At 28.6% G+C, this 25235-nt stretch overlaps 1 protein-coding gene across 1 annotated transcript; it reads right to left on the minus strand.

Moving 5' to 3' along the window:
- Positions 1–21519: 21519 nt before the first annotated feature.
- On the minus strand, positions 21520–24759 carry LOC129972240 (uncharacterized). The gene is made up of 2 exons (XM_056086296.1): positions 24639–24759; positions 21520–22074 (listed from the first exon to the last, which is right to left on the minus strand). Exons 1-2 carry the CDS (start codon positions 24648–24650, stop codon positions 21670–21672), a joined length of 417 nt encoding a protein of 138 aa, XP_055942271.1. The 5' UTR covers positions 24651–24759; the 3' UTR covers positions 21520–21669.
- Between the last annotated feature and the right edge of the window lie 476 nt (positions 24760–25235).

Raw genomic sequence — 25235 nt, forward strand, 5'->3', positions numbered from 1 at the left:
TTTTCTAACTTAAATGACCTCTTTCTTTCTCTTCCCTCCGCAATTCTTTCTTTTTCCTTTGCAATCCTTTCCACCCCTTTCTTTCATTCGTTAATTATAGCCGTAAATAATTCTCTAGTAAACATCTTATCATAAGCTGCACTTTTCAGAATTGCATACTTTAATTCTATAATTTTGAAATTATCACCTATTGTTATGTCTAATTCTATAGTTAAGTCAGGTAATTCTTTTTTTTCCTGTTTCATCAAGCTATGCATTTATATATATATATATATATATATATATATAAAAATAGTTGGTATATACGATAAAAGGGATGATTTCAACTTTAAAATAACAAAACTATGTAACTACCATTCCAATCTAAACTCTAAAATTTTCAAAAATCTAATTTTCTCACAAGTTAACAGGATCAAAAGGGTTTGCAATAATAAAAATTCTTATATTGAAGCATCAAACAACCTCCTTAAAAATTTAATTAAAAATGAATTTCCTAGAAATTACTGTAATGTCAATTTTTTAATTAAACAAGGTATGGTTTGGGATTAATCCTTTGGCTTAAATAAAAATAGAACTTTCCTTGCATATTGGTTCACTCAATAGATGGCGCTGGGAGCCTACATCTGTTTACATAATTTACCGCTAGTTTTTTAAAAACAGGGAATCACAATCAATAGTTTAAAGTTTTCTTGACTGTTGATGGTATGTACTGGCCTTTTCGTTTTTAATTTTTAATTATAGTGCTATTTTTTGTTTTTATTGTTATTTTTGTGGTTGTATTTTTACTTTGTTGTGGTTAATTTCTTCTTATTTGTTGTTTTATATTTCCTTTCTGTTAAAATGGTATATCTCTTGAGCATAATTTCAGGGGATTTTCGGGTCACGAGGAATCATTATTAGACAATGTCTGTATTTCCTCACAAAAAAAATCCCTTTCTTTGAATCCCTGCCTGAGGGTGACCCTTGAAAAAGTCTTCAGGCCGGATTCTTTTTTTATATTTTTTATAATTTTTTTGGAATTTTTGTTTTTCCTATTAACTTGATTCTAATACTTTTGTATATATATATATATATATATATATATATATATATATATATATATATATATATATATATATATATATATATATATATATATATATATATATATATATATATATATATATATATATATATATATATATATATATATATATATATATATATATATATATATATATATATAATCTTACCCCCCCCCCAACACACACACATATATCATACAAAATGTGAGATAGAAGAATTCCGAAATGTCATCATTAAAATAAATATAAATCTTGTCTCCTGAATTTGATGATTTTTTTTTCAAAACTTATTTCAAACATCGAATTGCTTGCAACTTTTTTTTTCAAAAGTTTTTAAGAGAAAAGTTTAAAATTTGCAGGAAGTAGTTTTAAGAATTCGTTATCTTGCCGTATCTTGGTTCATTTTAAATTTCTTTTTAATAAGTTACCATATGAAATTTGAAAAAATGTAAAAATTAAACAAAATTTTAGTTTGTCATGCGTGGTTATATCATCAAATTAAGTAGCAAAATGTATTTCAGAACTTTTGGTTTCGTTAAAATTTTTATATATAAATCAAAATCTGTGTGTTTTTTCTTATGAAAATTACTATTTTTATTTTGAACAATTATTGGTAAAAAAAAATCTGTAGCGAGTAGATATCTAAAAGTGTTGATAATAATCCATTTGAGATTTTGATATTGAAAAACTATAACAAAAATTTTAATGAATTAAGATGTTGAATTGGTTATTCAATGAAAGCCTGTAACTTTGCACTCGGATATGTTACCGGTTAAGAGCGGAATGAAGGACGGAAGTTGAAACACCAGATTTTTGCTTTTTAAATTAAAAAAAAATTATTAAACTTTACAACTACATGTTATAAAGAAAGTTATAACTATTGAAAATTTCAGATCAAATATTCGATTCAGTAGGAAAATATTAGGTGGTCGAAATATACTTTTAAATACTTTTTTATGCATAAAAATTCGCCCATTGAAAAAAATATTCCTATTCTAAAAGTGTTGTTTTGCGATTTCAGATCGTATCTTGTGGGTAAATTTAAAAAAAAAATGATAAAATTAAATTTGAAGAAGAAAAATAGCGTTACTTTGTAGCAATTGATTTTCGAAAAATTTAAGAACTAGAGATTCTAAGCAAAATGGTAATCGGGGAAAATAAATTCAGGTTTGATAAGTTAGGCAAAATGTGAGCTTGATATTTAATTTTCACCATTATTTTAGAAACTTGATACTATTTGAAATTGTAGAATAACAGTTTTAAAACATTACTTTATTTTCCGCTAAGACTGTCAGGAAAGTGCAAATAAATAGTTTTCCAACAAATGTTTAAAAAAAAACAAGAATGCAAGTACCAATCTGAATTTTTTAACAGTTATTACTTTTTATGTAACATGCGTATTAGTGGAATTCCAAAATTCTTAAAACATGAAAACACATTTACAGTTTTTAGTTTACTCCTGGCGTGTTACAGGAATGAAAGGCGTTTAACAAAATACTTTTTATGTATTTTCAATTCAAAGTTTTCCTCTCAGATAATTGCTTTTCATTTAAACACAGAAAACCGCTGTCACAATTTCAATCCCCTCTTCCTGTTTTTCACTGTTTACTCAATAGTTCGAACTAATAAAATTGCTGTTATGTATTTTTTTTTTCACATTTTGATGCTTTTCCAGACAGCTTGATTAAATTATAAATCAACAAGATCATATAGTTTGTTTTCTTTGATTTATTAAAATAGCTTCTTACTTGCATGCATTTTGATACAATTAAAATTCGTTTTTATATTCACATTTATTAAAATAAGATATTTTTTATTTCGTTTCGTAAATTATGTATCGTGAATTATTTTCTCATCAAGATTCAAATTATACATTGCACAATTTGATGATACACATTTACTTTTTGCTTTGCTTTTAAATTTTAGATTTGTTGCCATTTTGATTACCCAAATAATGAAGTGGAGTAATTCCACAGTAATTTTTCGGATAATGCTCTTCGTTGTTGAGTTGTATACATACTGCACGAATTTTAAGAAAACATAAAATTAAAAGTCATTAACACATAATTATTGATTTAAAAATTAAATTTAATTCTCAATCTTATTTCTTTTAAATACGATTACTTTAAATAATTGTAAAAACATTTTATCTTTATTTTTTGAAATGAATTTCAAGAAGAATTTTTTTTTCTTCTTTTTTCTTTATTAATTAAATAATTTTTGAATTTTTTATTGTAATGAAAATCGTCTGCTCTTTAGCTTTTTGAAATCGTTTTTTTTCACAGTTCATTTTAGCATCTTTAATTTATTATTAAATCAAATGACTTTTCATTAATTTTTCACAATTTCAGTTTGAAATTTCTATATGCTACTGATTACTGAGAAATAAAAGAAAGGTAAGTGAATTTTTCTAAAGGAGTTGATAAAGTAATGGAAGAAGGGCACTAAGCGTGAAATGAATATAGCTGATGTTCTTTTAACTTGTTTCTTACCGCATTTGTATTCAGTTAATTAATTCAGAATCTTTATTTTCAATTATTTGATAGGAGAGACTAAGAAAGAAAAATAAAGAATTCAAAAGAGCCAGAGCAATGACTGTTAATTAAAGTTCAAAAAGCCGCGTTATGAAAATAGAGCTAACTAAAGCCTCCCAATTAAAAAAGTTCAAAATTTAAATTTATATGCTTTCTTTCTCTAATAAATTAGTTTATCTTTATCTATAGTTGCTTTACTACATACTTTATCTTTGTAACCGTCTTGGTTTTGCGACTGGCAACGTGAAATGATTCGTCACATTAAGGGAAGTAATAAAATTAATCGAAAAGGAATTTACAAAATTTATTATTTGGAAAATTTTGCCATCTTATTCCTTTTAAAGGATATTTTAATTAGCTTTTTAAAAAATTAAGGCTGAAAATATGAATTTCTAAACGGCATTAAATTGAATGCAGTTAACGATTATTCGAACTTTTACTTTGAAACCAGGTTTATAAAAAGGTAATTTCCTTTCGCTGTACCAGCCAAAACTTTTAAAATTAACAGCTTATTTGATAATGAGTTTATTAAATTTAATTATCTCAATAAATTCTCATTAGATAAATTTAAAAAAATATCCAATGAGTTTTCTGGCGCATTTGATATTTTTTATATGTAATTGGATATTTTTATTATAAATTTTACAGATTTTTATTACAAATTTTTATTTACAATTTTTAAATTTAAAATGTGTTTATAAAAATATTAAGATTCGATGCATTTAACTCCTTAACTCCCAATGAGTTATTAATGTTTTTAAGAATGTTTATATTCGGTTTTTGAATTCCAGATAATGTAAAGTTCTTAAAATGTAATTCCAGTTAATTCAAAGCTTTTTTATGTATTAATTTTTTTTAAATATTTGATATGCTTTTAATATTCTTCGAATGAAGATCGAATATATTTAGATTTTAAATCTCTTATGCACATTTAAATTTTCTAAGGTGTAAAAGAACACATTAAATTACTAACTTTTTTTATAGGTCCTTTTAATTATTCCAATGAATAATTTTCAACATTAGTTCAAATTCCAAAAAATTAGTCATTCAGAATACTATTAAACTTTTTTACTGAATTATAGAGGTTTCAATGAATGAAAGTAAGTGTAATCTTTCAGGCTTATACACATCTAGTTTGGTGCCACGGGTTTTCCCCTTCTTCCATCGATACTCCAAATAAAAAAAAAAGCTGGAAAAGTTAGTTTTATTATGTGTCTTTTTTCATTCATTATTTTTTTTAGATATATTTGAAATATTTGAAAAAATGACTGTTTTTCTGAAATGCATATGATACTCTTCTTGAATGATTTGGAAATGCATACAGTTTCTATTTGTGCTATTGTCGAGTGCTCTCCCGCTTTGCAAGTATATAAACACAAGTCTTTTTTCATAAATCCGACAGATTTAAAACCTCGACACTTTAATTTTCATGTAAAAACTATTTTTAAAAAATGAAGTTATCTAACATGAGTTTTGTTATAATTTATCTGTCTAACACATAAAATAACCACAAATTTTTATTAAATCTTTATACTCAATAAGGAAAAACCATCGTCTTTGAAAATCTTCAATTTTCTCTCATTTATTTGAAATCATTTGAATTTTTAAAAATCTTGGGAATAAGATTTTATTAGAAGTTTAATTTTATTTTAAATACAAAGAATTCATTCTTTAATTTTGCGCCCTTGGAAACTATTCACAAGATAAGCGCCCTGCTTACCCCACCAGTGGTCTATGCTGACTTTTTTCAAAGTTTAAAATTGAATTCTTTTGAAAAACAGATACTAAACGAGTTTCAAATATTGTAAGAAGTATTGCATTTTAGCCCTTTGCTATATCAGCTTGAAAGAAAAACGCCTAGATGCTGTTGTAAAAATGTCACAAATGACAACAAAAATGAATAATTTATCCTTGTGGGAAAGAAATGAAGTTCTTGATACAGCTAAAAATATCCAAAGGCGTTTACCAAAATAGATTCGAGATATGATTGGATTTAAATATTGCTTTCATCACAATCAAGGTCGTAGTAAAGGGTGGCAATCGTATGCGTATCGAACGAGGTAAAATGGGATAGGAAACTGAAAGGCAAATATATATTTATCTCCAAAATATTTCCGCCAACATGAAAGTCTCAGATCATTTTGTTCAAAGAGTTTTTTAATAAAAAAATGCTTATATAACTATTTTTTAGTTTGCTAAGTTTTACTAGCACAATTTGACTTTTTCGAATATAAAAAATACAGCTTTAATAATAAAATATTAAATCGGGATTATGATGGTTCTTCAGATTGTAGATGTTCCTAAACCCGAAAATTCCATTTTTTGGAATAATAGTTCTGTTAGTAAATACGGTCACTCAAAATCGTAATAAGAAAACGAATTAAATTTCGTATGCAATTTCAGAACCCAAACAGAAGATTTACGTCAAATAGCGCACTAATTCTGTCAAAGGAAAATATGTATGTCTAGTCATCCATGTTCTTGCAAATGTGGTAAATCATTATCGATGCAGGTGAGATTGATGATGTTCGTCATACGATTTTTTGACCTAGCCTTGCATATATTAATCATCAAATCGCTAATTAGAATTAATAAATATTCTACACCCAAGCAAAACTTCAGTTGGACCTTAACAGCCCAGAGCTGACATCTGCGCTGTCAAGTGATGCTGAGAATCCTGAACATCAGCAAGATTTATGGTTATGTAAACAGTTCCTTGTTTTTCCCTTTGGGCATATTTTTTTTATCTGCTCTTTGTTACGTGTTGTTAATTTTTCTCATTTAATTAGTTCTCATTTTTATCTGCTTGATTATTTTTGTAAATGTGATTGTGTTTGGCAGTACATTTTATCAACATTCATAGTTAAAATGTTGATGTTTTTTTTTTAAATTTTTTATTTGCTTCCTTTTGTATCTCTTGCATTTTTGTATATTCATTCTCATGTCGAATATTCTTTATTTGTACATTTTTTATACATTAGTTTAGGCTATATTAATATTTTTACAATTTCAATCCAATAATTAAGAATAGTATTGTGTTAATTTTTTTCAGTAATTTAGTTCTGTTGATCAGTTTAGTTCTCTGTTTTTGAAAATTCTATGCCAAAATCTCCCTCTTTCTTTTGCCTATAAAAAAAAGCAGCAGACAGGTTGTTGAACAGATGGTCAAATTTCCGTAGTCTTTTTCACTTTATGTCTATAACATAAAAATTATATAATTAACATATACTTAATCATAAAAATTATAGTCACAGGAACATGAAATGGTGTTATAGTATGTTTTGTACCCTTTTCAATTCTTTGTGATTGCGCAGTGGCGACATTTTCATGTAGTCATAAATATGAAAAAAATTGTGTTCAAAATTTAAAAAAAAGAACTATGTAATTCCTAAAAAGGGATTACACTGTTTATTTTTAAATTTTGATGGCAAATTTTATGATGCACCAACTTCTATGACAATATGAAAATGCTGCCACTGCTGCTGGGCCGATCGCAAAGGGTCAACCTGTATTATAGATTTATATCAGATTTGGACCAATACGTACCGAGTTGATTTCCTTTTCGTTTAGCGATTCAGGCATTTGTGCATGTATTAACGAAAAACACAAGAGGCTGAATGTTTAAATTTTAATTTATTAAATTTTTACATCAGAACTGCATATTACTCTCTAATTTTGGACGAAATACTAGTAAGGATTGTCAGTTGTCTGTCCTGCATCTGAGTACGACAACTCAAATGCGAACGATTCAAATAAATGACATTTATTAACGCTCTTTTCATAGAAAGAGTTTATTAATTTAAAAATTTGCATTAGTCGCTGAATGAGAAAATAATGCAAAATACCAGCACCATGCTCTTTACTACAATATGGAGTTTAAAACAAAATGTTCCAGATTTTAAAAGCGTACAAGAAAAATTTAGGGAATAATACTACCGCTGTTTTTGTCATTATGAATTTTTAATGAATATTAAGATTTGAAACGACATTTTTTTTGTACATTTTACAATTTCGTCTTTATTTCTATGTGACACTTTTTTGCATGCGTATGGGCGAAGAAAAATAAAATATACAAAGAACTAAACGGCATATTCGATTTTGGATCAATCCTGTCAAATGGAAGCCGCTCAGATGCATATGGATGTGGCAAGTGAACTCGTATATCTGAGTTTCTTCGTATAAATCATTTAAAGGTTTCAAGAATTTTTAATAAGTAATAATAATTACCTTCAAGAAGAGAAAAAGTAGAATAAAAAAAGAAGATGCAACTTTATAAAAAAATCAATTATTATGAGACAATAAAAATCAAATGAACAGAACTTGATCAGAAATGAATGCCTAAATATATAGAGAACTAAGAGAAAAAAAAATCTCAAAAATCAATACGGTATTATTTACAGTATAAAATTTTGTAATTTAAGAGGGTTTGAAAGAGAATTTCCTTCGATAAGTTCGCAAATTCATTGAAAGTATCAAAATTAAAAAAAAAAAAATCAGAAAATAGAAATGCGCATCAGTGGTTTATGTGGATCCATTTAGAGCACATTTACTAAAGCAATTAAGAGCAATTAGTTGCGAAAAAGGTCATGCCTAGTTTTTCTACTAGTGACTGGTTTATATCTATCAAAACCATATTCAAAGAATTTTATTATACAGAAGTCACGAAGGAGTGTTAAATCCATGTTAACGCGAAAGTTACTTGTAAAAAAAGTTGTAACTAGCTCAGTAGACAAAATTTAATTAAAAATTATATATTTTATCAAATTTTCGACGAAGTCATTCTATGGAAACGTTTGTATTTTTCTCTGAATAAAAGCCCATAGGACTGCGGTGGCCTGGTGGTAAAGTCTTGGCCTTGGAACCGGAGGGTTTCATGTTCGGGACCCGATTCCACTGAGGAGCCGTTGTGTAAGCGGGTCTGGTACATGCTAAAACCCTCCGAGCCGAACGTCTTCCCGTGGGTGTGACGTGATGTGGAGAGGAGGGTGCCAGCTCTGGTGTCGTCCTCGTCAACTGACCGCGGTTCAAAATGACGTGGTCCGTTCCAAAGTAGCCCTAGTGTTGCTTTAAAAACGGGATGTTAATATAACTGAACTAAACTAAAACTAAATATAAACACGAACGCACATAGTGGAAATATGAGAAACTACTAGAGAGGGAACACCTTCTCTAATTTACACAGATACTGTAATGGATATTAAAATATCTTTCAAAGGAAAAATATTTAGGTAATATAGAAGGAAAAAATCGGCCGGAACCTTTAATTTTGAAATTTTAGCATGATAAATCAGGAAAAAAACTGTATTTTTGAATAGAAATTCCCAATACGTAAAATATTTTACGCTTGTACCGAACATTGAATTCTATTGGAATATACAAATTATATTTAAATATGATATAATCATATTTACGAACTTTTAATTAGGGTTAAAATACATTTTTCAGACTTCTGCCTATTTTGGACTTGGATTATCATTCACTATAGTTTATTTACAATATATTTATTATTTACATATATTTTATTACACCATATTTTTGTCGATTTCCCCAATTTTAATTGAATATTATGAAACGACACATGTAAAATTATTGTTTAATCTGAAGTTTTTTTCTTGAAAACATTTTTTAAACTCTTTTTAAACGTATATTATATATAAATATCCCTCCCTTATTATCTCTTATCTAAGAACAAATTTTTTTCTATCAGAATTCGAGGAATATTCTTTCTGAAAGGTTTTTGCATATTTAATTTTCACAAGAAATATTTTAAATTCGATGTAAAATTAAAATAAACAGCAGCACATGATTTAGCAAATGAATGATTAAATTTTTACTTATGGAATTTAATCTGAGTGTTATAAAATGGTTATTTATTTCTATTTCAAATATTTATATCTCAAGCAAACAAGCAGAAAGTTTTAGAAAGTTCTGGGATTCAGGAAATATGAAAATATAAATACATGGAATTATTTCAACTTTTCTTTTTAAATTCTTGTAAATTAATTGTGCCACATTTTGTTTTTATAAACATTATAATGAAATTGAGCACTTTTTTGTTTGTAAAAGACAAGCTTTATATTTGGATTGCTAAGTTTTTATTATGTTAATTTGTAAAAACTTTCATCCGGTCTGTAAACTGAGTGAAGCAAAATTTCTTCAAAACACCCAATAGGGCAGATATTTAGATATAGAGCTACAAAGTTGGCGGGTAGGCATTTCTAGAGTGATAGTGCTCATTAAGAAAAGGTTTTTAAATTTCAGTTCGAGTTTTAATTAATTAAAAACAGTCACATTTTTGATGTGTTCTCCTTCAAATAAATTTTGGAGCTTATTAACTTCTTTCTTTATCATTTTAAAATTCAAGGAATGAGTATTTTAATTATACTAGTTTTATTTCCAAACAATGTTTTCTTTAATGTTGATATAATTTTGTAAATTTATTAATTAGCTGTAAATAAAATTTCTTCTTTCGAATACCAATGTTTTGCAAGAATGGGGAAAATTTCTTATTATAAAAATGTTAATTTATTATATATATTACTGACAATTTAACATCATAATCTCTTAGTATTAATAATAACCGATTAATTACAATGGTTTTAGCATGCAATTCTAAAAAAAAGTCTTTATTTTGAATATAATAAAAAATCTCATAGAATTATTTGATTGCATGTAACATTGGTTTCAAGAAATAAACATATTCTTCTTCGAAATCGAGAATAATATATAAAAATATATACTTTATTGAAAAATAAAAATAACTTTAAAAAATACTTGTTTGCCAAATAAATGTGATTTCCTATAAATTCATGAGATTAACTTGCACAAATCCTATAATAGTGACTTTCAAGATTGTAAAATTACATACTTCGGGCAACCGGCAAAATCATTTTGCCTTAATCAGATTCTGAATGATTTTTGAGCTATAAATCCTTATAATTTAAGTTTTAGAACTGAAGATGGAAAATCTTTCTTAGAAATGCAATACTGAAAAAGATAGTTGCATAGCTACTTCTTAAAAAAAATTTGTCGTTCCAAGAAGCCTGAAATTAAAAAAAATATATATTATCTTATTGTATAAAGGTATCTCTTTGTATGAGAAAGTAATCGTAAAGAATTCGATCGAGGGACTTGGACGAACTCCAAATTTCCTAAATCAAACTTTTCGTGTCCAAAATAAACAAGTTAAAGGATTATGTTTGCTGTTCTATCTATCTATCTGTCTGTCTGTATATGAACACAACAATTGAATATTACGGCAGGCATGACAGATAAAATATGATTTGTGATAAATCTGGTATACATCGAAATAGTAGATTCTCCTCAAAGCGAAATAAAGTCCGGCTAGTTTGTTTATCCCTTTGTATGTCAAGACGATTTCTTAAAAATTCTAGTAGACATTTGATGTATGGCTTTACTCTACAGTTGCAAATCTATGAAATATTTTGAGCCAAATCTGCTAATTGTCATTGTCCTTGTTTATAGTAAATAACAGAGAATCACTTTCGTGCAATTTTATTCCTCTAATGAATGACATAGGGTGAGTAAAACAAATACTTTTCCAGAGTTCATTTCTAGACTCTTTCTTTTTTTTTATAATGTTGATAATAATTTTTTTCTGAAACGTAATATTTTATTCTAGTTCGACAACTTGTATAATATTTCTATGTAGTTTTTAATAAGAAATTAGCATCTTCTTTTCTATATTTTATCTCACTCATAATGTAATATAATGCAAGCCAATCTGTCATTGCACGAAATCGCGAGTCTTGGAAGATTTTTCTTTTCTTTTATCTCTCTGTCTGTGTGTATATGAATTTTATTGCACAAAAACACAAGAAGCAAAAGAAACTGTGTGTGTGATGACATTTCATTTGTGTATTATATTAAATATAGACGGAATCAGCCAGTAAAGTTCACACTATACACTGAATTAACTTCTTTATAATATGGTAATACATAGACTTAAAATTATACTGACGATAGTTTTGCTTGGAAAATTGATTAAATCTTACAATATACTTCTCCAATGTTTTTAATATTATTATCTGAAACAGATATTCTTGTTCTTTTTTCTTATGTAAAATTGAAGTATTTTGGTGTCGGAAACAGTAAGGAATATTCATTTCAAAAAAATTAATTCTGTCTAAAATTCCTCGTATGAGTTGAAATGGTATATCGACCACGCAGAAGAAAGGAGAAGTTGTTTAAAAAAATAAAAGTTTAGCTTGACATTTAGATTACATTTTCCTTTTATTTTTTTAATAGGAGCTGTGGTGAATCACATGAAAAGTAACAGCTTGAGAATTGGAAGATATCAAAGTCAGTTCTACCGATGATCTACCGGAGATGTGTACCAAGTAAGCGTTAAATCTATGTCACTATTCTCATGGATATGACAATTTGGATACCAAGGCTCTGCTAAGAGAAAAGTAAGAGTTTCTTTTTTTTTCTAGCTTTCCTAGCTTATATATATATATATATATATATATATATATATATATATATATATATATATATATATATATATATATATATATATATATATACACTCTAGAAAATGTAAAAATGCCTCTTTTATCCTCCACATTTCAGATCTCCCTAATTTCGAAAAACATTTTTGCGGAATTATGTCTTCCTGTCTATCTGTGAACATATCTCAAATACACTGTGAATTAGACGGGCAAAATTTGATATATGGCCTTTGCATTAAATTCTTAGACTTCTGTCAAGTTTTGTGTGAAATTCATTTAAAGACTGTCTGTCTGCTATCCTGGAAAGCGATAACTTCAAGAGCTAGATAGATAAAATTTGTCACGCAGGTTTAATATCTAAAATGTAGATCTGTATCAAATTTGGAAACAAATCTAAGGGATAATCGTCTGTTAGTCTGTGATATTGCATACATGTATACGCGATAGTTCAAAAACATAACAACTAAGATAATTCATAACTAAAAAAATAAAATATAGATTATGGTTGAATTCTGAACATATTCTGTCAACAGGTTGTCCGACAATTCGTCTGTACTTTCGCATGCATATGAACGCATTCATTCAAAATACACTTAAATGAATGAAAATGTTTATGTGATTTTGCGACCATACTTGTGGTTCTATATGAAATTTTAGTTCCAATTTGTCAGAGAAAAAAAGTGCTCCAAGTACATATTCGATTTTCTAATATTTGTATATTAACCCCATGCCAGCGATGAATCGTTAAAGATCGCATAATAGATGCAATAAATACATAATTTCCAAGTAAAAGATGAATGTTATGTAAATAATTGTACACCAATGCTATACAATGAACACACAAGTACTAACTCTCTTTACTATATGCTTAAAAGTATATAATTTTCATATGTCTGAAAATAAAAATCTGAAGTCTTGAAGCCTTCACATTCTTGCCCAATGAGTACAATGTTATACAGGAGGGGAGATAACACCTCTATTAGAGAATATGGGAGACAGTTTATAGGAAACAACGCACGCTGGTTTACTTTAGTGTACATTTAATCACAATTAAATGTGCAAAAGAGTGACATTCGTTAAAAGAAACTTAAATGTGATTCTACAAGTACTTTTTACCGACCTTAGCTTAGCCATCAAGAGGGACATTAATTTAGCAGATGTTTTTTCCTCATGATTTGTTTAAATGCTTTGTTCATTTTTTTTTTTCAAATTTTTTTTACAACTGTACGTTATGGATATTTTTTCTATAGATAATGAGTAAAAATTAAGTAAACGAGGTGATATATTCGTTTCAAAAAATTTAATGAGGCCTGAAGGGTTGTTGCTCTAACTTACTCAATAATGTAACAAATATTTTTCCCTTTGACTTTTTAAAAATGCTTTTTTTCTTTGTTTCAACAATGTATTATGGATCTTTGTTTATTTTAATGTATATAATTATTTAAAATTATTTGAACGAACGTAATATATTCGTTGAAAAAAGGATAAATATGATCCTATGATCTTACACTAATCGGTTCTCCCGATTCCACGAGTATGAAAATGAAATGAATAGCTTTGCTCATTTTTTTTCAATTATATTCTATTGATGCATTGTTTTTTTTTTACATTATGCATTTGATCAACATAAATTTAATGAAAGTGATACATCCTTAAAAAAATTTAGTTTAATCCGTGAAATTAAATCCGTGGGTTTAAACACCAAAAGTTTTTTGAACTTTGTCTGCACTTTTTTTTTCTTTCCCATTCTTTAAGAATGTTTGAATTCTACGATCGTAACTTTTATATTTCTTAACCTGTAGTGAAATTTAGACATCTATTTTAAATTGAGTACTCATTAAAATTCACTGATTTAAATATGTCTTTAATTTATTATCATAATTTTCGAATACTTTTTAATAGAAAAGACATAAGTAAAATAGTTATGCTGACAAAAGCTCTATTTCAAAACAAGTTTCTTCCTGACAAAACAAAAGCAATTTGATTGCAAAATTCTCCGAATTTTAAAATTATCTGATCGCAGAATAATGAATTTCTATGAAAGTCTTTTTGACTAATATTGTTCGGACAAAATGGAAAAAAAAACATTTACACAATTCAAGAATAGCAAACTACAAATGATGTCAGAAAATTCAGGGTGAACGTCCTTTTTAATATTCAAAACCTTTATGCCTTTGAAAACAGACAATACAATAGAACTAAAAAAGGTGAATAATTGCTCTGATCTAAAACCTGAATTTTATAGAATGTAAAAGAAAAAAGTCCTCGATCAACAGAAAGTGGTTTCCTTGAAATATTTAGGTTGATGAAATTTAAAGATATTTGACGCGAGAAACTCTAACTTAAAAGTATTATATGGATATGTATTGTTGCCTTTACTTGGTTCGTTTGAATCTAAAGCATTTTTTTACTATCACATAAAGAGATAAAATGCAAAAATATGATTCCCTATTAATAAAGTGTCACATGGTTATTTTAAAAAAACTTTCAGAAAACTAAATTGTATATTTATTAATTCAACTGAATGATGGCTATTTTTTCAGTTTTCTTCTTTGATGCTCATTGAAAATTTCAACATTTAATTATAATAGCAAAAGTTATTTAGTTGTATTCTAGAATTCCAAATCTAATTTTTAAAAATTATTTTTTTAGTTAAATATGTTTTGATTTGAATGAATTCAAATTGGGTGCATTGCTTATTGGCATCTCATTCAAGGCTGGATTACAATATATGAAAAGCTAGCAACTCTGTAGAGACCTCGCAATCGTTATTAGCCTCTAGATGTTTTTTCTATAATTTAGGGTAATTTAATGTTGACCTTTTATTTAATTCATCAGTTTTAAAATAATTTGATTAAAATCCAAATATTGTTTCAATTCCGGGACATTATTGTTGATAATTTTTTTTCTTATTTCCAAATTTGCTTAGATTGATATTGAGTCTAATTCTTTTTGCAATTAACTAACATACCCGTATATCAACATTTCTAATAAAATTTATATTATAATTTTTTTAAACCTTGATGATATTTTTTTGCGATTTTTTTAACCCTATTATTTAAAATTGCAAGGTTATCTGCAAATAAATGTTTAGTTATTTCAGTTTTCCATAAAATTTATCAAGTAAAAATAACTTATATCGATATTAAATTAAAATGTACAAGCGATATTAGGTTTTGGAAGTTGATGAATGGAAAGGTGTCATTGTCTTAAGGCTTCTTGCAAACTTAATATTTCACTTTTCTTATCTGTTGAGAGACAGATCAAAATATATTTCAATTCTATAAGACTGAGAAATGAATAAAACCTAAGAATAATTATTAGTAATGTTTTCCTTTTTTTAAAAAATAAATATCATTAATTGTTATGTATTTTTCGATGTGTTTTAATTACTTCTTGATTTAGATAATTATTATTTCCTCTTTCACAATGCATAGCTCTTTGAAATGTTTAAAATCATTACTTAAATTGACATGGAAATTTTGATAAATTTTATTTTAAGCTTTCTAAATACCAAAAGATTACATATCAAAAAAGGATTTTGGTTGTTTGTCTTTGATGATGCGAATAAAATCACTGACAAAATTACAAAGAGAAAAGTGGATAAATTTTGATATGGCACCCTTACATCAAATTTGAGATTCAATTTATCAACAAGGGGAGATATATTAAATGTGGAGTAGCTATATTAATGGATTATAAGTAATGATGAAAAAAATGATGCGATATGAAAGATCACATTGAAGTAGATTTCAACTTAAATATAATTTACCTGCAAGTATCTGTAACAAATTTTTACAAGAAATGCTGAAACAATTAAAGTAGGTAGAATTTAGATTTACTTCAAGAGAAATAATTTTAAAATATAATTCAAAGATTCCTTTAAATAAAAAATAAGAAAATTGTACTAAAAGCAGAGCGATAAACAAAGCGGCATCTAAAAAAAACAACCAGAAAGGCTTTTTTTTTTTTTTCAGAAAATAAATGTCCTTTCTACATCAAAATAGAGTGTCCAATTTTTTAGCAGCTTCTAAAAATTCTCAATAAAATCTTAGCCAGTACTACAGCTACACACTCATCATAGCGAAGTAGGAAAAGGAAAAGAGGCCATGCGAAGCAATCGGATCTTAAATCGTGTCGAAAAGGGGATTTTTAACCAAAATTTACTGCGGAAACATTTATGTGAGAGACGTGGTTTTCACGTGATGTAGTTTCACTTTGAACAATTAATATTCAGGAATTATTTGAAATTTTTATCCAAAATATATAAACTCAAAAATAAAAAATAAAAAAAAACATTAATGACGAACTGTCATATGCTTAGAGCCATACATAAAGATATTTTTTTTGTGTTAATTACCTTTTAAAGGTACGAATCGAATACATTTGATTGTTCATACGCTATAAATGTCATTCTTACTTTGGATTTAATAGGAAAGCCAGAGTAGATCAATCCATATTTATAATTTTCAACGACCCAATAGCCCACATTTTAAAGTAGTTATTGAAGTACACGTTGCATTTCATTGTTTTTATCAAATTAATTTTTAAAAGTTCTGCTTGGGGAAAAAATACAGAATTTCATAACCATTGAAGCTATGATACAAATAGAAGCATTTGAATACGCACTTACACAGGGTTTTTTATATTCAATTGAATTGGGTACTGAGGGGGATCATATAATCACTTTGAATCTATCTCTTCACAATGACTGATAGAGTCCAAAATTTAATATGTCTTGTGTCAAAATCACATATAAAATTTCCTTATTTCCAACTCAATGCTCTATTGAGTTATCCTGTTCAGCGTTTTGGCACAAAATATTGTATGATATCCTCACTATGTTATCCGACATTCTGAATACCGGCCAACATCGTGTGTATATCGTCACAATGATATTGGTATGAGGTATACATGCTCTACCAGACAAAGATATTTCGTAAAAAAATAGACATACATATATAATTTTAGTGTAAATATCATATATTAACATTCCCTCATACAGTTCATTTTGATAATTAGAGTGTTCTCTCACTCATGTATAGATAGTCTGATAAATAATCCGTCCATGCTTTGGTTCGAAGTCTGACACAAGTCTGCAGCTTTAGAGATAAAAAGCCATTTGCACCATTTTATCCGTCTATCTCATTGTGTTTTTGAAATATCGTAATTATTTTGAAGTATAGGGCAAACAAATTTCACGTTGAGAAATTTCGATCAAAGTTTAAAACAGATTTTCAGTTACGAGGGGGGAAGACAACGTATAAAATTTTGGAATTGATATGTTCTAGGACAATGAATAATTTTTTTAGAACACTAGTAAGTGGATTCAAGAAACTCATCCAAGTTCTCGAATCGAAATTTTTTTTTTTATGATCATATGCATACTTTGCATACACGACAGTAAATAGCGAACAAATCACATTTATGAAATTATTTGCAGCATAATGCTAATCTAAATGGACGACTACATTATCGAAATAATTTCTGTTTATTATATTTTTTTATTTATTTTTATTATATATTTTATATAATAAAAATATTATATATTTTATATTATATATTTATTTATTTTTATTATATATTTTTTTTTGGCAAAATTCTAAACGCATGCACTGAAAAAACTTTTTAAATTATTGAAGTTTCTTTTTTTTTTAAAATTGATATAATAATCTCATATAAGATTCAAATTTGAAACACATCTAAAAATTGAAACTTCTTTCTTTCTTTTTGCTTTAAAAATGTTGGCGCCATCTAGACTAAATATTCAGACTTAAATATGATTTCCACATAATCACGCATCTTCAAGATGTATTATATAAGCCTATTTATTTAGTTTTATAAATTTAATGAGCATCAAATATTACAATAAATAAGACATACTTTATTACTTTTAATGATTTATTTTTTAAAAAAAATTGCAGAACGAATGAATATACCATAACCGCTAATTATTAATATTCCGAATTTCAATCATGCAAGTATTTTTTCTTTAAATATCTAGGTCTTATTAACTTAAACAACGGAAAGTGATTTTTAAAGAGAATTATTTTTATCTGATTATATTTTAAGAAGGAGAATTATTCGTGAATAGTAAAAAGTATGTGAGCATATAAAACTATACCGACGCAAAACTTTTAATTTTAAAACTTGTCAATAGATGGCAGGACCATTCTTTTGTTCTGGAAAATGATCTTGAATTGGTTAAATGCATTTGATGTGCAATTTTATTCACTTTATCATGATTTTTTGAAAAATTTATTATGCAACTATTTGGATCGCGTTCGAAGTGTATGTGCGCCATTGTTTGCCATTATTTTTAATGGCAAACAATGGCGGACGGAAGACTTGAGGGACTTTAAAGAATAAATTCCGCAGTTAACTGGTTAAATATATAGATCTAAAATGAAATTCGATGCGAAACACGATGTCCAAATCGTGTGTTTTACGCAATGTTTCAATTCACGAAGACTACTTGCATATGATTTTTAAAATGTCATTAATATAAACTGCCTTTAAAAAAATGCCAGATTAATTTATAAAGTCAAAAATTTATGTGAAAATTTTATATAAAAAGGATTTTAAAATCCAAGTTATTTCCAAAATTTATTAGAAATTAGATCTGAAATTAATTCAATTTTTTCCAGAAGCTGACAAACTTTTTCTAAAAAGCATTCGAAACTATTTAAATAATTGTAGTGAATCAATTCGTTTTTAGAATTAAAACTGTCCTACAAAGCAAAGCCTTGATTGAATAAACCTCTAATAGATTTCGAATACGAAGGGCAAAATTTGACTAAAATTACAATACAATGGAAAGGGAATTTGTTTAGATTATAACTGCCGCTTACTTGAAAGGCGAACAAAGAGTTTGCTATTAATAAATGCGCATTAAATATTATACATTTGTTTTATTTGAGATAATTTCAAATGTACTATTCATTTTTTTTATCTCTTCTATAATTCCTAAATTTGCATATAGGTTTTGCCCAATCTATATGTTAAATCGAGGATTTGTTATATATGGTAACTAAAGCAGGCATTTGAATTCAATAAAAAATGCCTTTGAAACAGATTAATTTTGTCATAAATATCTCTAAATGAATGACCGTAGAAATTTGAATAATTTATTTTCGTATGATTTAATGAATTTATTCTTTCAAATTTTAGAAATATTTTTTTGGAATATAAAACGTCAATTAAGTAGTGGTAGAAAATAAATATTCGATAAGTATCTAAAATTGTTCCCAGAATAAGCAAAACTTCAGCATAGTGGTCTCTCATTCTAACACTCTTTCTTTTAACGTCAATTCATTTAACATGAGTAAAATTTCACTCGGTTCTCATACAGAGATAAGTAGTCTCTTATTTACGAACAATACGAAGTTAAAATTATCATCCTTTGATTTTTTTTTGGAAGGGGGGGGGGTGTGGTTAGAAAATATGTATATATTTTCTTGTTTATATACATAGTCATTGAAGGAAACTGATAAAAGGAAAAAAAAATCACTTCTCTTTCAAATATTGTTTATGAAATCAAAGTAAGAGTACTGTTTTTCAGCTATATTCGTCTTTTAAAAAATGAAACAATCTTGCTCTTTTTAAAATTTTAAATACATTGCCTTTATCGTTTCCGAATAATATAAACAATAAGATTTGCGACACACTTGACAAGCATTTCCGCTTCACCTTCTTACATCATTTTTTTTTTTTTGTACAGAAGATAAAAATTTAAAGGATTTAATTGTTCTCAATTTAGTACTCCTCGAATTTATAAAAGAATTGTGGCTAATTTGAAAATATTAGCAGTCAAGATAAGAATATTTTTTATTTAACAATTTTTTTAAATGAAAATTTTTTAGTACGGTAATAATTTCTTACTTTTTAGTTCTCTAAGAATTGCACTAACAATTAGAAAATAAAATTTCTATCCTTAATATGGATAACATAATTATATATGTTTTTTTATTTCATCCTTTCGATAACAAATAAGAAATCTTGCTGTCAGTGAATGCGAGAAATTTGCTGCAAGCACAACTACATGAAATAAAGAATTAAGCCAGAAATGTATTGTCATATTCTTGGTTGCAAAAATAAATACTAAAATTATTTTCAGTTAAATTTTATATGCAAGTTATGTTTAGTTTTATATGTTACGTAATTTTGAGCCGCGGTCAGATGACGAGGATGACACATGAGCTGGCACTCTCCTTTCCAATCTTCCACACCACGCCAGAGGTAGGATGTTTGGCCCCGACGGATTTAACGTGCACCAGACCCGCTTACACGACGGTTCTTCGGTAGAATCGGCTCTCGAACCGAAGCCAAGCCCTTACCACCAGGCCACTGCTGCCTAAAATTAATTTTAGTTCAAGGGCATCTAAAATACCATGAAAAATTGTTAATTTGCTTCATTTATGAAAATGTAAACTTGAATTAAGTTTATGTTACAATTACAATACGGTTGGCACTTCGGTTAAGAAATGCAATTTTGGTACATAATTATGGTTTGAAGCAATCAATTTTATATAAATCAAGAGCTATAAGCCATTTTATTTCTTACTGCTACTAGGTAAAGAGAATCCTACAAAAAAATTGAATCTACCTAATAAAATGATTTCCACCAAAGTTCAATAAATCTTAACGTTTCATGAGCAGTCTGCATTCTCTTCACAATAAGTACACCTCTTGTATACAGCCAACCATCCAGCCACTAGTGAACGTAGCAGTATCTATAGAATTTGAAGTGACCGATTGTCACCATTAGAATTGTCCATCCATAACATTGACCTATTCAAACTGACATCCTCTTCGAGGCAATTGGCCCCAAGCCACAAAGTGGTCAATCACCGACCTGCCTCCTCATCTTCGAATTCACCCGTCTTCCTATTAAACAAGGAACAGGCCCATCATTAAAAGAAAATCTCCGCAAATTCTAAATATTTCTCCGAATTCTCGTTTCACAACAATAGAAATCTAAACATTTTCAAACAGTTCGTGAAAATTGACAATTTTTAGCATTATGTCCTTCCGAGTTATTATTTGGTTCCATCAGTACTGCACTTAAATCCTTATTTGTAACTTCCAGATTCTTTCTTAATTTCGAGATTTCTATGCATTCTTTAAATAATGGTAAAGAGTGCATCTGTGAAGGAATCTGTATTTTCTTGTATTCTTTCACATCTTGGGAGTTTTCCCATATCCCGATATAATTTGTATTAACAGTAGATAATAAATAAGTACACTATTCGTTGAATCGAAATACACCACTTTTAGATTAATAAACACCATTCAACTTTTATTCATTTTTTGGATTTCAAATGTTACGGAGTAAATATTTAAAGCAAAACAATTCTCGTAAACCTCACGTTGGCATACGAGTCAGGTGCATGCACTATTGCGGCAATTTCTAGCATTTTTTTTTTGTACTGAAAAAATACAAATAGGTTTCCATTAAAATGCCTTTATTAAAACCTAAAACGGGTTTCAGTCTAGTACAGTGAATTGTAATGTTAAAATGAAATTTAGATGTTCAAACGTCAATTAACAAATGTTCTTGATGAACACGGTCAGAAACAATTTATAAAGAACTTATTTCTAGTAAACTCCATAGCGGACACCTTGTCCATATCCGCCATGTCCATATCCACCGTGACCATGAGATGCGTGACCTCTATGACCTTGTTGGAAGGAACCTTGGTTATAAACTCCTCTTTCATAGCTACCTTGGTTATAAATTCCTGAAGATTGACCAACATGTCCGTGGCTGGAGTGACCATAGCCTCCCTGTCCGTATCCGCCATGTCCAACATTTGCGACACCTGGATAGCCGTAACCTCCAACTCCCATTCCAACGTTGCCGCCGACCCCAATATGGCCACCGATTCCCATTCCGAGACCAAGAATTCCTAAACCATGTCTTCCTTGGACACCTGGCTCAAGGGTAGTTGTAGGGGCAGCATTGGTCGAAGCCAAAATTACAGTGAAGACGATAGCAAAGATCTGGAAAAATAAAAGATATTACTCGTGTGGCACAAACATTAACTATCGTTTCTTTTCTGAGTAATGAACAAAGATATGTCAATACTAAATTTGAAAGTGAATCTTTTGCAGAGTTAAGTTCTCAGACTCTTCGTACCAATATTTAGGAACAACGCTTCTCTGCTATTCCATTAAGTGGGACTTTCTACGTTAGACGATTCCAGATTCATATTTCAGCGAAGTTCAATACAGCACAGGATGTCGTTTCTCCCGTTTTATGCTTATTTTGGAGTGCACGGACGATTTAAAATAATAAAAAGACGAGTTTAGACTCATCCGATTGTGGGCAACTGGCTTGGGCCCTTTTCATACGCGTACTTCAGCCATTAAAGCAAATTCACACATTTGGCTTCCTTGGTTTATTATATTACCTTAAGTGTGGAAGTTTAGAAGAAAACACTTTTATACACGTAAATTAAAGCTCTTTTAAGTTATCATAGAAATCGATGTTGCTATTAACCCTTTGCACTCTAAAAATACGATGAAAATTTCAGACAATACAAAGGCTTTTTTACCGATGTATACAATTGTTTTAAGTTGAATCTACCTGAAGATGAATCCACATCTTTTTACCATTCTGTAGGAGTTTTTAACAATCAAATTTGAAAAATAAAATGTTAGAATGATGCACATTCTTCAATGATGATTGAGAGGCACCATCCGAGTGCAAAGGGGTTAATAGTCAAATCATCGTTGACGAATCAGAAGAGTGACTACTCTAATTTGTCAATATGCAGACACATTGAAGTGCCTAATTTTATCTAGTAACGGAACCAACTCCTTTAATTTGTATCCAATACAATAATTTCCAATAACCACGCTACTCTCAAATAAATGGATCTTCATCAATCGGTTAAATTCCAGTCTAAACGCAAGAAGTATTTTATACTGGTGTTGGATCCTTTATACCGTTGCAAGATTTAAACTATCAATTCTTCATCTTATTAATGAATCCTTTAATCGTTCCTCTTGCATCGAATCATCGGGTTTTCAGACTATTTAGATTAGTCACTCAGACACAACTTTGCTATGTTGAAATCAAACACAAGCATTAACATTTTAAATCACCAAAGTGTGCAATTGTAGAAGTTTGCGAGGGGAAGATGTACCAAACTTAATTCTGCATATCCATATTAATAATTCACAGTTAACAAGAAAACTTATCCGATTGTAGACATCCGACGGAGGTATACAATATAGTTTTGGAAAAGATCGACTTTCGTTTCAGATGCGTCCTAAAATCTGAAGTTACTTTTTTTTAAAGCGTTATTAAGCGTATGACATACAAAATTAGAAATTAGCAATGGCCATTTCCCATCACTTACAATTCCACTATAGTCGATTTTCAAAATTGCACAAGAAAAATTAGACGAGTATTTAATCCTCCGAATATCCGTTTCAACATGAACTTGTAAATGAAAAGGTATTCAAAGGATGTCCCTTCTACAGAATTAAAGCATTCTAAAGAACTTTCTCTCGTTTCATTTGTAGACTTCACGATAAGATACTTTTATATGCAAAAATTGAGAATGCGTTTAAGTATTAGCTCAATACACGTCAAAACTTTTAACCAAGACAACTTTTCAGTGTTATGCACCACAGAATATTTACGACATTCATCAAGATTGTTATTAAGCTTTACTACTATACGTTGCGTATTTGCGAATTTTCAACATAGCGATTCTAAAATCTCATCCAAAAATGGTGCTGCTATTAACCAATCTTGCATTCTCGGCACACTTTAAGATCTGAAAATTTTAAATTTAACGAAGCCTTTAAAACGGCGATTTCAAGTCCTTTTGGCAATCTGTTCATATATGCCAAGTTACGAATTTAAGGTTCAAGAATATTTTAGTTTTGTTGAATAACAAGTTTACGGCATTCTCCGCAAATTTCTATCGGAGCTTTTAAAAAGCTCTGCTATAATTGCATTTTATAGCTCGCATTAAGGTACATATTGCGTTAACCGAAACAAAGTTCATTCCAAAGAACTTGGCAGGCATTTGAAATGATCGAGTGTAATACAATATCTTAAAGTGCAAAAACCAGGATTTACGACGAAAACCGAGAAAATTCGGAATAAGAGTCTTCTTCTAAAACTAAATAAAAATGTAACATTACAAGAGGTTAGTGTGTAGGAATTTCGAACAACTAATCCTCATCATATCTAAAGCGATTTTGAATTTATAATGCTTCGAGTTATTTACGAATTAAAGTTTCTCTTTATAATTAACACTTGCACGAAGTTACAACTGGATAATAAGAGCCTTTTGCAGCAACATTTACATATTAAGTCTTGTATAGAAAGACGTTACTATAATCTGACCTAGATCAGAGGTACAGCCCTAGCTGTACGTTTTCGTATGTTAAGAGACAATTTTGAATTATAGTAATCATCCATAGACCATAATTTATGTACTTCTCAAGTTATTACGAAAGCCATCCACATTATGTTATTTTTTTCAAACCAATAATAAAACTAACATTACTTGGAAGTTAAATTACTATACCCTTAGGCTACTTACAATGTTTTTCATTTTGAACAATGCTTCCAATAAACGATATACTGAAGGCAAGAAGGTCTTCGCACAGTCAGTCGAATGCTTGAACTCGTAAACAAAGAATGATATTGAAAGTTCAAATTCCTTCGCTTATATAGTCTAGAAATATTTGCATATCAAGCATGAAATCTAGCAAAATGACGCCCTTATTTCTGAGAGGTTGTTGAATAAGAATATTTGGGAAGTTTAGTTCCTTGATTTGGCTGGCCCACGAAACAGGATTTCCCAAATGCAGTCTTTTATTATACCCCTCTCCCCAACTTCTTAACAAACCCCTGATTGCATTTGTTCTGGGAAGCCTACTGAGCAAAAGAGATTAAGGAACGGAATATTTTGCACTGAATAAATATGACATGGGGCTACAAATGACCGTTAAATAACGTAAACGTAAAACACAAAAACACTACTTAGACGTAAAAATAAACATAAACTACAAAACATAAAAAGTCAGATAAAAAAATCGAGATTGGTTACACACGTTTAACATCTAAAATGCAGATTCTTATTAAATGTGGAATACCAAAGAGTTGATTCATCATATTGAATGTTACCACTGCAAGT

Source organism: Argiope bruennichi, chromosome 6 (assembly GCF_947563725.1).
Source record: "Argiope bruennichi chromosome 6, qqArgBrue1.1, whole genome shotgun sequence".
NCBI classification, from domain to species: Eukaryota; Metazoa; Arthropoda; class Arachnida; order Araneae; family Araneidae; genus Argiope; species Argiope bruennichi.